At 40.2% G+C, this 15,765-nt stretch overlaps 1 protein-coding gene across 1 annotated transcript; it reads left to right on the top strand.

The window, feature by feature from the left end:
- The first annotated feature begins 1,287 nt into the window (after nucleotides 1-1,287).
- amd1 (adenosylmethionine decarboxylase 1) lies at nucleotides 1,288-15,513 on the top strand. Its single transcript, XM_007556015.2, has 9 exons — nucleotides 1,288-1,614; nucleotides 8,303-8,389; nucleotides 8,548-8,674; nucleotides 9,710-9,812; nucleotides 9,907-9,949; nucleotides 10,264-10,408; nucleotides 11,564-11,656; nucleotides 11,733-11,888; nucleotides 13,520-15,513. The coding sequence occupies exons 1-9, from the start codon at nucleotides 1,505-1,507 to the stop codon at nucleotides 13,661-13,663; spliced, it is 1,008 nt and encodes a 335-aa protein (XP_007556077.1). The 5' UTR covers nucleotides 1,288-1,504; the 3' UTR covers nucleotides 13,664-15,513.
- Nucleotides 15,514-15,765: the final 252 nt, after the last annotated feature.

Raw genomic sequence — 15,765 nt, 5'->3', positions numbered from 1 at the left:
TTGGTGATATCATATTTTGAATATTAACAGTATACGCAAAAAATATTAATTATTACATGCATTAATTAAATAATACGCAATTTCCAGTAAGTGTCATAGCATCCAATCAATGCCTTACATAAGCCGCAGCTAAATGTTATTGACTGGGTAATGTACAAATTTCAACAGCAAGCAATCATTTCTCAATAGCCAAGGGTCCAGACCTTCTTTGCGTAGAACTGTGGGCTGGTTTTTACCAAGTGGTGAGTATGCCACAGCAGTCAATGTCTCAATAATGTGCCATGTTTCCTTGAACATCAATTACAGCTTGACAGTACTACTCATGCAGTACTACAGTATACTGTCAAGCTACTACTTCTGAGTAGTAGCTTGACAGTACTACTCATGCTGTTCACAAGTCAGTTCATTGTCTGCTGAGGCATGGCGTCCCACTCTTCTTGAAAGGTGGCCCTCAGAGTAAAAGTTGTTCCTCTGGCTTTCACATTAAGTCTGGAGAATTTGCAGGTCACTCTGTTAGAGGAACCCCAGTCTCCAGTGGCCATACCCTAGTGATGCAACCTTGATGATTTGGAGCCATGAATGTGAAATGAGGCCTGTGTTGTTTATGTAGTGACACAATGACTTGATTCACAAAGTTATTTAGGAAGTCCAAGCTTGTCATTGTACCATTCTCAAACTGTAGGGAAGAATATGTAGCAGTGTACCTGCTTACACTGCAACAGTGGTGGTGTCTGGTAACCACAGCGGCTGTTGCATAGCGTTCACCTTGACATCTTCAACATTGTCATTTCTGGTCATAAAAATATGCAGGGATGTGTGATACTCCAATTAAGCTTAAGCTGAACATTAATAATAATTTTTGCATGGATAAAAATTATATATTTTCTGACCTAGAAAACATGATTATGGTGTTCAAGAATATTTCATTTGATTATTAAAATATTGTTTTAGCTCATTTCAAAATAAGTATTTTTCTTTTTCCCATTATAGTTTACACAAAAAACATACACATTTTTTCATAACAAAAAAGTTTTACAAATTCAAATAAAAATGAAGAATTGTCAAATAGTAATGCCCAATATTTGATATTATGTCGTATAAAAACAACAAATCTCCATTGTGTCGTAATTTTTAGTACCTGTACAAGGGCACGTGAGGAAACATTTCTCTGCCATAAGTGACATGTCCTTGGACCAATCAGAAACCATAAGAAGTGGCCCTGCTGTCAGATTGGCTCGACGCAGTAGTGACGTAATGAAGCGTTGGTATAAAAGCAACGCACGCACTTCATTCAGCGCTTTACACAGTATGGCCGGCGATATTAGCTAGCACTCGCTTACGGTATTCTCTGCAAAAGGGAAGGCGGTAACTCAAGATAATTAACACCTGGATTGCTTAAAGGACTGTACCTCAATAAATTATAACTAACCGAGGAAGGATTAAATAAGCTGTAAACGTTGTAACTGACGTTCTAATAATTCTGTTGGGTGTCTGTTGTCTCACGATGGAGGATAACGGTGCACATTTCTTCGAGGGGACCGAGAAGCTGCTGGAGGTGTGGTTCTCTCGCCAAGACGAGACCAAAGGGACCGGGGACCTCCGCACCATCCCGAGGTTTGAGTCTTTTTCTTGTCTGCACTGTCATGTCATGTCTTTGTAGCCTATTGCGGTAAACCTTGACCATACTTAAGGTATTGTGTGACATGTAGCTAGTAATATATTATAAAGTCCAGGCCCCCAAAGACTGTCATTGGTTTACCCGAGTCTGGCCTGCTGAAAACCGAAGCAGTTTCTGGCCTTACAGCCCCCTACCAGCGAATTAGCTAACACCTTCTCTGGAAAATGGCCACCTCCCCCTTTAACTGTGCTGCTCTGAGGATGACTCATTCATTCGTCGTACTTTAAGTTTATCAGTTCTTCCTATTCCTTTACTTGACGCTTTATGGTTCGTAATGGCTATTTTCTGTCGTGTTTAGAAATACGTAGACTAGCAGGTGGGCAAGCGGTTATTAGCCGAGTAACTCATGCTACTTCCTAAAAGAAAAGTCTCAACATCTTTTAAGCGTTGTCCTGCTGACTTTATTGGCCTTTATTGGGATTTTAAAATGCTGTGCCATTTAGGTGACTGATTCGTCAGTCATTGACATGTGTCTGTCAGTTTTTGCTGCCAAAATTAGGCGGGCTTGATGAATTTTCTTAACCCTTTACCGATGCTCATGACTCCGAAGTTGGTATCAGATTCGGAGCTTTTGAGTTTCGACTTTCATTAAAGCGTCATTATGCTGCTTTTTATGGAATCTGGGTTTCGCTTATCTAGGATTAGGTCATTTGTGAAAGTTGCAAAATATGGGTAACCCAATATAACTTTGACCAAAGTATTGCACTTTTCAAATAGGACTCTAAATTAAGATGGAACTGATCATGGGTTGTTCGGGTTCCTATAAAAGTGTTGAAATGGCCCTTTAATGACGTGACAAAACTGATGCCAACTTCAGTGTCGTGTCGTTGCTCGTATACTTCTGTCACGTTGCTGTCTGTCTGCGTGGTTGGGTTGAATACATTCGAGAAGCGGGGAAAAAAGCAAACTCCATTTTTGTCTTGTTAAACTGTAGCTGCGTTTGTCGTTGAGTTTATTTCTCTCTGCGTCATTCAACAAAAAGGAGGGAGGGGAGCGTGAAGCATGTGGTCGGCCTTCCTTTGACTTGGTAGCATGGCCACTGCTGCGCTGACCGTTCTAAGAACTGCTTCTGGACAGTTTCATCAGATGCATCCTTTTATTGGACAGGCTTTTGTTTCTGACTGGGTTCCGTTCTTCAGGTGAATTCTGTCAGGTGGGAAGCGCATAGAGACACTGGTCATCAGTTTTTGTTGTTGTGCGGTTTAGGTCCCGAATTAAGCGTTTAGGTCCCGAATTAAGCGTTTCTGTCACGAAGATTGACTTTTATTGTTTTGTTAAAAAAAAAAAAAAACCCTACTGATCCCTGCACGAGTCACGTTTCCAGCCATGAGGACGCTCCCCTCCCCAGTCCTCTGATTGGTTCAAGGGTTCTGCACTCTGATTTGCTCAGTGGCCCTCGTCTGCATTTGAACAGGATGATGGGACGGGAGGCTCACAAAGATTCACGTGGGGGACTGTTGACCTTTGCCCTGATTCAGTTCAAGAAAATTCACTTTTGCATGTGCCTCAAAAGGTTATGTAAAAAAAAAAAGTTGATCATAGACACAGCAGGTAAACAGAATAGTGATTCATACATCTGATCAGAATGGGCCTGTTTTGGTTTTGATCAGCTCTGAATGCTGGTTTGCAGCTCAAACCGTTTGCACCTAATGAATGAGAGAAAATTAATTCTCAGTTTTCAGCCTATAGAAACACTTTTTGATTTTAAATAAATGAAAGTGGTGCCTATATGTTAAAGCATAAATGGGGTGTGGAGGGGGTATTACAACTTTTATATTCAAAGAGCCTGCAGTCTCACCTGATGTGTGACTTTCTACCCTCCAGAAAAATGAAATGTTCAGGTCTCAAAGAAAAAATTGTGTTTTGGAAAAAGTCTGATCGGTGGAATAATTTAAGTTCTATAATTGAACAAACGCGCGTGTGGCCAGTGGTGCGATTGAGGAGCGGCATTAATTTACAGCAAAAGGACAGATTAGCGGCTTACGGGGACCCAGTCAGTGGATCAAGCCTGCTGGACATCAGCCAGTGTCCAAATAAGTCCACAAGGGCATCTGAGTGACTGGCGGGGCCGTTTCTCAGATTACCTCTGCTGTCAGGCCTTAGATCTTATGGTCTACTGCTGGTGACTGCAGGGCAACTTTCCCAAAGGCAACGTGGTGTCAAACTTTAGCTCTGATAATGTGGCTGTTGGTGTTATGCTCTGAAAGCACCTGTTCATGTTAAACTTTAGTTCATAAATGCTATGGGTGTTTTTTTTTTTGTGTGTGTGTGGGATGCTACAAACTTTGAGTGACATGAAAGCAGAAAAATGGCATTAACCAGAAACCTGGAGTCCTTCCTTTCCTGAGCTAAGTGCTCCGAAGGTCCGTGTGAACCTGTTGAACGGGTGAAGACCAGCAGGTCCTGGTAGTTCCCGGGAGTTTAATCCGGTTCTTTTCTTTGAGGAAATGGGATCACACAGAGCGCTCTGAAATGGCCTCGGGTGTGCATGTCGCTGTGAAACGGGAGCTACCTCAGGTTTCTGGTAACATTGTTGTAATGGGCCAAGGAAGGCATGTTGCAACAGCCCTCCCATGTGCTTGTGTGTGAAATGGCGGCCAGTAGAGCCGACGGTCACACTTGTTTGACCTAAATGCTTTGCAAAACAAGCATGCTGCCTGCTGTTGGAATATCTCAATGAAGCTGACTGCGCTTCACCACTCCAAGCCTTAATCTGTTGCTGGAGATGATCAGAAAGAAAATCGAGTCAAGATGGCTTCAAGATCCCCCCCCTCACCCACCCTGCAGTCAGAATCCCTAAGTCATATTTGTCTGTATGGAAGCTGCTGAGAAAACGGTATAAAAATGTGTTCTCTTGTAAACAACTTTTAAAAAAAAATAACGTGGAAATTCTTGCAAGCCCCATTTTTTTTGTCTTAATGCATAATTATGAGATTATTTTTTACAAATATGGTAAAATATTGGGTTTAAGTGACTAAGTCCCACCTGCAGGTATTTCTATATATCTTTCTTCTATCACACTGCTGCTTAAGCCCTTACATGATATTATAGTCTTTGATCAATATGGGAGTAACAAAATTTGAGCTATTCAAGTTGGTTTAAATAATGGAAAAACATTTTTCTCTTATTTTTCTTCCATATGTAGATTTTAAAATGAATTTTAATGAGGAAAACGTACAAAATTCCTTTGAAATGTTTCTAAAGTAGCACCACAAAATCAGTGATTTTTGATAGCAAAAGAAAAATCGCAAAAGCGGTCATGAAATCCTGCCGGTACTGAATAAATTATTGTACTTGCTACAAAGGTCTCAAGTATCTGATCTGTGAGCCGATAAAAGTGTGCACCGAGATTCCACCCACATGAAGACAGGACTACATGAGCATAGTTTTTATTTTGCTTCTTGACTTTCTGTATAACTTTGTAAACTGTAAAATAAATCTTTAAATCCTCCTTCAACAATATTAGCAACGCACCAAGAAATCTTTTGGTGACTGACATTGGATGATTATTTTTCCCCCTGCTGGTGACCAGACTGCTACAAACTCAAGACCAGTTTTTTTTTTTTAATCAGGCAGAACATAGGGCAGATTAGTGTAGAAATTGTGACTGAAGGAAGATTTAGTGAGCTTTTTCCAGTACCAGTAAGGTGTTTTAAAATTAATACTGAATATTTCTTTATCAAGTCTCTGTATTATTTTGGATGAGTGAGGCAGTTGGCGGTTACCAGGAAGGCTGAGCGGACTACAAGTTGCTCTGCTTATCCTCTTCAGATTTCAGACTACATGTCTGGTGGAACATGCTGGATTTGAAAACATTGGTGTAAATATCAGAGTTTAGGGTCTCTGTTCTGTAGGAAATGGGCCAGATATTGAAAACAGACTGTAGAATTCTAATCGGTGTATCTCTAATATGTCATAACTTCATGTCCGACAGGTCTGGCACATGAAGATGTATTGGTCTGTTTATGAAGAGATTTTTAGAATCCAAGCAATTAATTGGAAGCCTTTTGGAAACTTATTTTTCTTCACAACAAATGTTCTGTGGATTAAATTGGATGTTTTCTGTCTACAGTCATATTCACAGTGTGTTCCATACATTCCAGCCCAATTGTAGATATAGTGCCGTTAAGTTCAGTTCATTATTCCAATTCCAAAGTTTTCTCTGAACAACTCAGTCGCAGACTTTAGAGCAAAGCTGCACAATGTAGAAAATCATGTGATGGTCTCTGTAAATATTGCGACATGCAACACTTCATTCCTAATATGTACTTCCTGCTCAATGTGAGCTTTAGCATTTTGGCGTGTGTGTGTGTGTGTGTGTGTGTGTGCGCGTGTGTGTGTGTGTGTGTCTGGTCAGAGCATGCTGCTGTGAGACTGTCCTACTGGCTAAATATTACATTGGCATAAAAACAACTTCAGGGCTCTCAAAGTATATTAGCCGAAGTGCATTGCTCTCCAAACAGTCCTCTGTTTATTTTGATTTAACATGACATGAAATCAAAATTCTTAAATTTCTCATGATAAACAATACGATAATGCCCACCCCAGTCGATTGCATCGAGTCGTTAACTTGGCAGCGGACTCTCACACCGAGCAGGGATGTGCATGGTGGAGGGGGTCAGTTAACAGGAAGAAATTCTCAACAGAACCAGAGCAGAAGTACAAAAACACAGCAGCACTGAACTAGCTGTACTTTCCACGCTGAAGACAAAGTAAAGAGTTACTGACAGCAGCTCCTCTAAGTGACTTCATCTCAAAGTGAAACCTAGCTAAACATAGAACCACTTTGCACACAATCACAAATCCTAAATTTTGTTCCCTTCCTACAAAACTGTTCTATGTCAGGAATTGCAACACCTCAACCACCGATTGTACTGTGGATTAAATGGATAACTTGAAACATAATATGATCTAATGTGGTAGTGTTGGGCAATGATAGGTGAGACAAATGAATTCAGAACTTGAATCTTTTAATGTAGTAGTTCTTTCATGTGTTCATCCAGACTCTAAACATTGACCTGTTGATTATATATTATGGGTGGGCATGTATTGTGTAACTTACCATTTATTCAGAAAATTTTGCACAAATTTTGATTTACTGTCTTGATAAATGTGCTTTGATGTTAAAAATAAAACAAAACCAACATTACTGGAAACATTTATTTTCTTCACTTTCTTCCACAAATATTAGTAAATTTGAAAATGTGATTAAATGCAGTTACTGTGAGCCATTTGTTACAAATCATGCTATAAGTGGCGTCCTGAAGGAGCCGATTTAAAATTGAAACATTTTCCAAAGAACAGCATTTGTGTTTGACACTATGAATGCTAAAAATCCTTAAAAACAAAACACAAAAAACACCTGTAATACAGGGTTTCCCCCAGTGTTTTATAAGCCTGGTGGGCTACCAGGCTTTACTTGTGCCCCCACCAGGCTAAGCATTGCTTATTTAAGTATTTTTTAAAATGTTAGCATTTTTTAAGAATTTATTGTTGGTGTTCAGGTATTAATCTTTCAATAGCACATAATTATCAAGTGATATTTTCAAATTTTCTTTAAACTTTAAACATGTAACTCAAAAACACAACAGATTGCTGGATGAATGACTGCCCTAGCCCCCGTAACAGGTTTTCTGGGGGAAACCTTGTGTAATAGTTTAATATTATCACAATGGTACTACAAAATATTGTAATCAAATTCTAGGTTCACATCACCCATCCCTTCTACAGATCAGCTGTTGATCTGATTTATTGTGGCATAAACAAATGTTCAGTAGCATTGCATTACTAAGTCTAGTAATAGACATAATAGAGGTTTATTATTATTCCTGTGGTTCAACTAATAAATTCCCTTTTTTTTCATACTGGAAAAACAAACAATAGATTCTCCATGAGAGACTTTCACCTCATCTGCAGACAGAAACTCATTCAAGTGTGTGTGTGTGTGTGTGTGTGTGTGTGTGTGCGCGCGCGCGTGTGTGTGTTGGAACGGTTACTAGCTGAGGGCCCGGGTAGCTACTGGTACAGTCCCCATTGAGCGCTGCGCTCTTCTCGCGAGGTTTCTCTAGTGGCTGATGCCGAGCTGTGAATGTGCCCAGACTGTTCTTCCAAGGCTGTGTTGGAAAACGTGACGCAGCTGCTTTTTGCACTGCAGCTGTTTTTTTTTTTGTTTTTTTTTTCTCGGTCCTGGTGGGAGGGCAGGAGGAGCAGCAGCAAGTATCGATCCTCCTGTGAAGGAGCACATAGTGTTTATGTTCTTTTTACTCAGCTATTCATTTCATATAGCTGAAATTTATTATATTTTAAGGTTTTCAGGCCACACAAAAGCACATTTTTGTAAATTACTACAGTGATTAAAAATGGTCAACTGGTAGATATTGAATGTCTTGCAAACACTAGGTTCCCTTCCTACGATATATTTTATGACAGCGGTCTGCAACGTTTGTTTGCGTCCCTGCTCCAACACTCCTGAATTAAATGACTGGTTGACGTGGATGTGTAAAACACGTCGACATGCTATGAAGGCATTTTGGTTGAGGTGTGTTTGAACATTGGAACATTCAAACACTGCAGCGTTGGGAAGCTGTGCAGAGTAATCCTAACATTTATCCTCCTCTTTTTCAGGTTTGAGTGGGACAAACTTTTGGAAAATGTGCATTGTTTGATCATAAGTGTGACAAAGACTGACAAGCAGGAAGCTTATATACTCAGGTAAGAAAGGCCTGTCCACTCCAAACATCATCTGGCTCAGTGGTGTCCAATTCCAGACACCACTGGTGTGGATTAACCCTTCACTGATTGATTTCACTGCTGCAGTAGTATATAATGAAGTTTTACTATTAAAGTTTCTTCTTTTCTCTGCGCCACAGTGAGAGTAGCATGTTTGTCTCCAAGAGACGTTTCATTTTGAAGACATGTGGAACCACCCTCTTACTGCAAGCACTGGTGCCTCTGCTGGAGCTCGCCAGGGAGTACTGTGGCTTCGACGCCATCGAGGTTAGACACACACTGCCTGCATAATGAAACTCATTACACTTCTGTATGTATATGATGCTGGAGAAGACCCTTGCCAAGGCTTTTATTAATGTTCAAACCTCAATGTATTTAAACTTGCCAGCTATTCTGTGTTCAAAGTTTAGACGTGAATACGTTTTGACCAACTTTGCAGCTGTGGCTCATCCAGGATGTTGTCCTGCTGGAAGCTCAGCCTCCATGATGTGTTCATTAAAATTAATCCAGTTTCTGGATGTAATCGGTAGCACTAGATTTTATTTAGTGGGAGCAACAAGGGATGAACTGAGATGCAAACTACATTTCTTTTCTTCAAGTTTTTTTTTTGTTACCTATACTACTTTGCTCCCACCTTACAAAATGTGGCTCTTTGTTGGTCCGTCACATAAAATGTGTCATTGTGCAACATTGGGGTTGCACAGTAGTTGTCTGAAAACAGTAGTTTTCAGACTACTGTCTGAAAAAAAAATCTCAGAACGCAAAAAAGATTAGTGAAAAACTTTTTTTGAGCAATTTCACTGAAATTGCTCAAAAAAAGTTTTTCACTAATCTTTTTTCACTAATCTAATTTTCACTAAAAAAAAGTTTTTCACTAATCTTTTTTGCGTTATGAGATTTTTTTTTAGCTATATTCAAATTTGTGTATTTTGCAAAACTAGTGGAAACACTTAATTTGTATCATGCTCTTTTATAGCTTCTGCTCTCCTTAAATAATGCATAGCTGGCTCCACCAGAACTATGATGGCATCACAGTTGATTAAAGGTTGACTTTGACATTTGAAACGTGATAAATCCACAGCTCTTATGTAAACTTTCAGCTGATTTTTATTAACTTAAAATATGAACAAATTTTAATGTGATTTTTAGTTGCATTTCTTGCTTAATGCAAATTACACAATTGTATTTTTTTTGTCTCCAACATTAGCAGAATATCAAAAGTCTTAAGCACATTTGTAATGGAAACAGCTAGTAAGTGGACAGTTTTACCGTGGGGTAACTTTTGGGTGCGTTTTGTTGCAGAATTTCTTCTATTCCCGTAAGAACTTCATGAAGCCGGCCCACCAGGAGTTCCCTCATCGAAACTTTCAGGAGGAAGTGGATTTTCTTAGCCAAATTTTCCCAAGTACGTAAAGCAGATCGGACCAAGTGTAGTCGTAAAACTCTGACAGTCTGGGATTCCGGTGATGATACAAACCCTGATTTCCTCTTCCTTCCAGACGGAGCAGCCTACTGCATGGGACGTTTGAACTCTGACTGTTGGTAAGTGTCCTGAAGCTGACCGGCTGGAACTAAAGTGTATGTCCAGTGTTGCTGCTTTCACTGGAAAGGCATTCAACAGAATTGAGTAAGCTTCCTCTGCTCTAAACGACGACACATGGAGCTTCTCATGTTCATCTCTGAGCAGATGAACCAGCTAGTTGTAGAGTCTGCTGTGTTGCTGGAGCATTTCTGATAACTAATGCCACCAGATGGCTGAGGTGTGTCCCTGGGGCTTTGTTCCTTTAATGGCAGCACATTCAGAGGTGTCAGGCCCCTCCCCTGTGGATCGTCCTGACCGCTCTGTTGCCCTGCAGGTACCTGTTCACCCTGGATCTGCCGGAGTACTGGGAGAACAAGAAGGCTGATCAGACGCTGGAAGTTTTGATGAGCGACCTCGACCCAGCCATTATGGACCAGTTCTACATGAAAGACGGTGTTTCCGCAAGTGAGGTCACTCGTGTAAGTAACCTAAAGCAGCAGTGGCTGTTTGGAGCGACGGGGGAACAGTTCTAATTAGAGATGCACCGATCTGATGTTAAAGGTGCAGTATTATACAAGATAAGCTTGTTTGAGCTTTACATCATGTTATCATAATATTCCCTCATTTAAAACGTAATCTGCAGTATTGCCTTGATTCTCTCATGCATGTTTGAGAAATCCTTTAATCTCCATGGCAATCTCTGAAAAAACACCTGGATGGACCTAGCTCCGCCTTTGAGACGCAGCTCCTCCTCAGAACTGCAGTTTCTCATCTTTAGCCTCACAGAGCAGTCCTACCCCACTCAGTTCCTTCAGACTAGCAGCAGCAATTAGCAAACACCTGGTGGAACTGCACAATTGCTGAACTCATACAAGCTACTTCTCAATGTAACACTGGTAAAAATGTTGTTAAAGGGTTAATGTAGGTACAATGGTATGACTTCCTGAAGGAGGAGTTTCAGAAAGAGAAGTTTTTAAAGACAGAGACCCAATTGCAAGGCATGAAATATCAAAGTCAAATTTTTTAAGATGTATTTGATAAATATAGCATTTTTGTAAGAACAGCAAAAGATATCACAATTACTTGATTGTGCTATAAAATGGCCTGAAAAATGCAAATATTACCTCTTTAATATTTGTATTGGTCCCAGTATTGAAAATTTCCAGATTGGTCATCGGTGCCAAAGTCAGAAAGGCAGATCTATTCAATCATTATACTTAGAATTCCTAATTGCACTTTGTGAACCATTTGAAAAAAAAAAATTTTTTAGGTTTATTCTGAACATGTTAAGCCAAGGTAGCCAACCTATTATCAGTTTCTTTATTTCTTTTCCATTGGCTGTCATTCTCCTACCTGCACTGACTGAATAAATTGAAGTTGTTTTTACATGTTTAACCAAGCTTTTGTAACTGTTATGCATTTAGGTGTGCTGTACTGATGCAGAGTTATTAAATACATTTGTAATTCAGTACATTTATGCATTTGTATTTAAAAGAAACCCTTCAAGTTTTTCAGTAGTTTTTCTGTGTGGGATCATATGGCCGAGAAGTAAACCTCAGATATCGGTACCATACGTGAAAACAGTGGATCGGTGCATCCCCAGTCCTAACCGTCTCCTCCCATTCTGCCCTCAGAGGAGTGGAATTCGTGACCTGATACCAGGTTCTGTGATCGACGCCACAATGTTCAACCCTTGTGGATACTCAATGAACGGAATGAAGACTGATGTGAGTTGCGACATCACCGTCCTTTGCGCCGACGGATGCGAGCGCGTCGGTAACGTTGTTGTGTTTTTTCTTGTAGGGAACTTACTGGACCATCCACATCACCCCGGAGCCAGAGTTCTCCTACGTCAGCTTCGAGACCAACCTCTCCCAGACGTCCTACGACGATCTGATCAGGAAGGTCGTTGATGTGTTCAAGCCAGGAAAATTTGTGACTACACTTTTTGTCAACCAGGTGTGTGCAGCTGTAATGTCGTTTCAGTCTGTTTAATTAACTTCAGTTGACAGCTCATGTCATCTGGAGGCACATTAAAAACCCAACAGGTTGGATTTCCATCCAGTTATATTGACATATTGTTGAAAATGGGGCTCTTTTCTAAACAGGTTATTGTTGAAAATTAGAATTTATTCTTAAGCAACTTACTTGGTTAGATTAAAACAAAGTAAAGTACTATTTTAGTAATTGAGTAATGTGGTGATTATTCTGATTAATCGAATAAAAAAATTGTCCTGTGCTGTTTTAGCTACTTAAGCTTGTACAAAGATGAAAATGCTGGTAGAAACTAATTCGTATTTTAATAAGAAAACCTTTAATATGCAGTACAATTCAAACATTACTTTTATTCCCTACTTTGAAGTAATTGGAAAAAAAATTTAAGTTGCAAAAACAAATATCTCACTTTAATTTTTAAATACTTAAAGCAAACTTAAACTGAAGAATTGTTAAATACTGGCTTTTATGTTATACTGCACTTTCAGTCTCAAGTTTGAAGTATGAAAAACTTAACATTTTCTAATGTATTTTTCATTTTTTCGGTCATTACTCTTATCAAGAAGTACAAATATTAGCCAAAATGTATAAATGCCAGACTACAATCACAGAAGTCTTTAGAAAAGGGAATAAAAATATCACCCAGTAGCAGCCAGAAAATTAGTTTTAGCAACATGTAAATCTCATAAGTTTCTCTTTTTTAACCAGTTTTGTTTTTATTGACTTTTACGTCTCCTCATAGTGAGATGCTACTCCTGAAATTTTTTAAGCTGTGGCAGATAAATGCTGCCATAGTTTATGCACTCAGAATAAAGTTTTATATTTGGCTAGTTGTCCTGTGGTCAAACAGTCAAATATGTGAACATGAAGCAAATCCTCATGTTAGAGGAAAAACTGTGGGACTCTTCCAAGCCTCAAGGGCCATCCCAACTAAAGCATGGGAGTGATAACATCATGTTGTGTGGACACTATTAATACAGTATGTAAATTCCTGGTTTTATCTTTATATAATCAGGTCAGTCCCATCATTATTAAAAGCAAGTTCTGGTTTAATTGAGTTTATTTAAAATGGGACAGTGTACAACATGCATTGTCCACTGAAGGAGAGATGTACTGTACCAGGTTATAACTACCATCTGTAGTAGCATTAAAACATACAGTAGTATTAAAATTCAACTTGTAACAATACAAAACCTGAGGACAAATAAAATAATCTCACTGTACAAACCATAAGAACAAAATAAAAACAGTACCCCCATCTAAACACACAGATAAATATGAGTAAATATTAACAGTTATTTTGAGCATATTTTATGTGAATAAACTTGATGCAGAAGGAGCCACAGTTTTATCATACCAGAAAACTTACAGAAGTCTGTACATGGTAACATATCAATTGGCAATGTGTTCCAGAACTGTGAGGCTGCACAAGAAAATGCTGACTTCCTAAAGGAAGTTCTATACTTTGGAATGCTACACGCATCCCTAGTGGTCCATCAAGTATAAATCAATTGTGTATATAGTTTAATTGCTCTTTGTTTCTTTGTATATTTTCACTCAATTTTTCCCTTTTTTTATTTCCCCCCCTTCCACAGAGCTCCAAGTGTCGCAGTGTCTTCTCTTCCCCCCAGAAACTCGAGGGCTACAAGCGCCTCGACCGCCAGTTGGCTCAGTTCAATGATTACAATTTCGTCTTTACAAGCTACGCCAAGAACCGCCAGCAGAACCAGCAGAGCTGAGGGTTGAGGATGAAGAAGAGGCGCAAAAAGAAAGTTGGTGGCGGCTGCCGCCGTCACTCGGGCGCCACATCCTCGCCCCTCTCCACCTGCTCGGCGCCTGCCCGCCTCGCCCTGAGTTTACCCTCCAGTTTGAGTTGTTTGCGTTGTCGTAACTGTGACTTAAGTCTCTTGCATGAAAGCTCTTCTCACTGTCTCGATATTCTAGCTCACTCTTGCTGTGATCCTGAGGTGCATGTAGAGGAATTAATCGCGCTCTGTTCCAGGCTGTCCTTCGGCACCCAGTACACCGGTCCCTTCCTGCAGGTCTCCCCCCTCATCCTCCACAGACAGGGTTTCCGCCCGCACTAGAGCAGGGCCCTGGCACGCTCAGACCGGCCTGCCTCTTCAGGGCTCAGCGGTCTTCCACTCTCTTCCCGCTCACTTAAGACGCATTGACCTTCCAAACTCTCAGATCTTTTGACTCGGTCGGGATGTTTTGAGTTTATCCTGAAGTTGCGTGATACTTTTCGTTGCTGTACTGAGCACTACAGCAGTGGATCTCTGCTTTGCTGGGCCATAAAGCATCACTTCATTTTCTAGTTTCTTGGCATCAGCTTTTTTATTTTTTCTTCACAATTTGCCCTCGGGCTGATGTGATCTGAATGTCTGTTTCCATGGAGAACAGCCTGGAGCGCGTTTGAGCTGAATGTCCGACTCCAGGAGAGCAGCCGGCGCAGTCACAATGCCCTCTGCTGACCAAACGTTTTCCAGTCCTTGCAGACCATGGAGCCGACCATCCTGGCTGCTACCGTGTTAAATGCTTTCAATGCTTTCAAACTGACACATTTAACTCAGTTGAACAGCAAAGCGTTTTGTTTTTTTTTTGCTCTGTGTCCGTCCTCTCTGTCTCTTTCCGCCCCATACAGAAATCTGTAAAAGCACAATAGAGGCCCACCAGTCTGAGCATGCCAGGGTGAACCCGGATCATTCCACATATAACTCCTGCCTAAACTGCCATTTTATTAAATTGATTGTCTCTCCCCCTAACTTTTGAATCAGTTGAAAATAGGACTTCCTAGCAGTTTTCTTTGTTTGGATGGCTGGTCTTTTGTCCGCTGAGGGGGACGTCCTGTGACACTGTGGCGCATGTGACTTCTAGTACCGTGTTGCTTGACAGCCTAATGCCACCTCTTCCTCGTTTTGTTTGTGCTTCACCTTCCAGCTAGAAGCACACATAGAAGCTGCTGCATCCTGACACGTTAAAGGGTTTTATTTTCTTTTCGATACTTTCACAGGTTCAGTTAAGTTATAGTTTATCTTAAAGCTGCGGGGAAGTTCTTGGAGCAGGTTGGAGGGATTTCCTACCCCTCACTCTTCAGACTTCCCAACAGCTGCTGTGGGATTAAGGACATCTTAATGCTACTTTTTGGGGATCATTGCCATTTTGTTTTCTTTTTATACAGTGAAGTCAATGCATTGTTACAGTAAAATAATCAGAAAATTTTATACAAAGCATTTTGTATTTCTGCTGCGGACCAATTTTTCATTTCCTCTTTTGTGTTCAAATGTTAAAGCAGTTTCCCCAAACTAGTTTGTTCAGAAGTTAAGGGATGACTTTTTATCTTTTTATTTCTTTTTTTTTTTAAAGCTGAATAACTCTTGTGAATAAATAAAAATGACTCTCCACTCCTTAAAGTTGGAGTGATTTCCCCCTCTGGGGTTTAGAGGGTGTAGTTATCTGGATCTGTCAGGATGTACTGAAGGAGACACTTTGCTGTTCTAATTTCTTTTGCTGTTCTTTGGATGGTCAAGATGTGCTAAATATATCTGTGCTATGAGCTTGATGCTTCAATAAAAGATATTTACATGTTCACTGACTCCGCTTGTTTTCATATGTGGAACTTTATCAGCTTAAGTTAAAATTTTCAGCTAGAGCATGGCATATTACTGTGGTATCTAACAAAATCTGATCAGAAGGGAGGGTTGACCAAGTTGGCCCAATACAATATTCAAAAGTAAAGACTTATGTGTGATCTACTTGGGTTCTCTGAGTAAACTATAAACTAGCTTTAGCCCATATAGGCATCTTTCTGGCTCTCTGAAGGTCCCACCACAGCATCTTG

The sequence above is a fragment of the Poecilia formosa genome, unplaced genomic scaffold (assembly GCF_000485575.1).
Source record: "Poecilia formosa unplaced genomic scaffold, Poecilia_formosa-5.1.2 Scaffold75, whole genome shotgun sequence".
Lineage (NCBI taxonomy): Eukaryota > Metazoa > Chordata > Actinopteri > Cyprinodontiformes > Poeciliidae > Poecilia > Poecilia formosa.
This window is presented reverse-complemented; position numbering and strand designations above follow the sequence as displayed.

Bases quoted from the DNA above. Each gene is read 5' to 3' on its own strand.
- amd1 (XM_007556015.2), top strand. From the start codon at position 1,505: ATGGAGGATAACGGTGCACATTTCTTCGAGGGGACCGAGAAGCTGCTG. The intron at 9,813-9,906 runs GTACGTAAAGCA...TCTTCCTTCCAG, and splicing joins TCTTAGCCAAATTTTCCCAA to ACGGAGCAGCCTACTGCATG. The intron at 11,657-11,732 runs GTGAGTTGCGAC...TTTTTCTTGTAG, and splicing joins TGAACGGAATGAAGACTGAT to GGAACTTACTGGACCATCCA.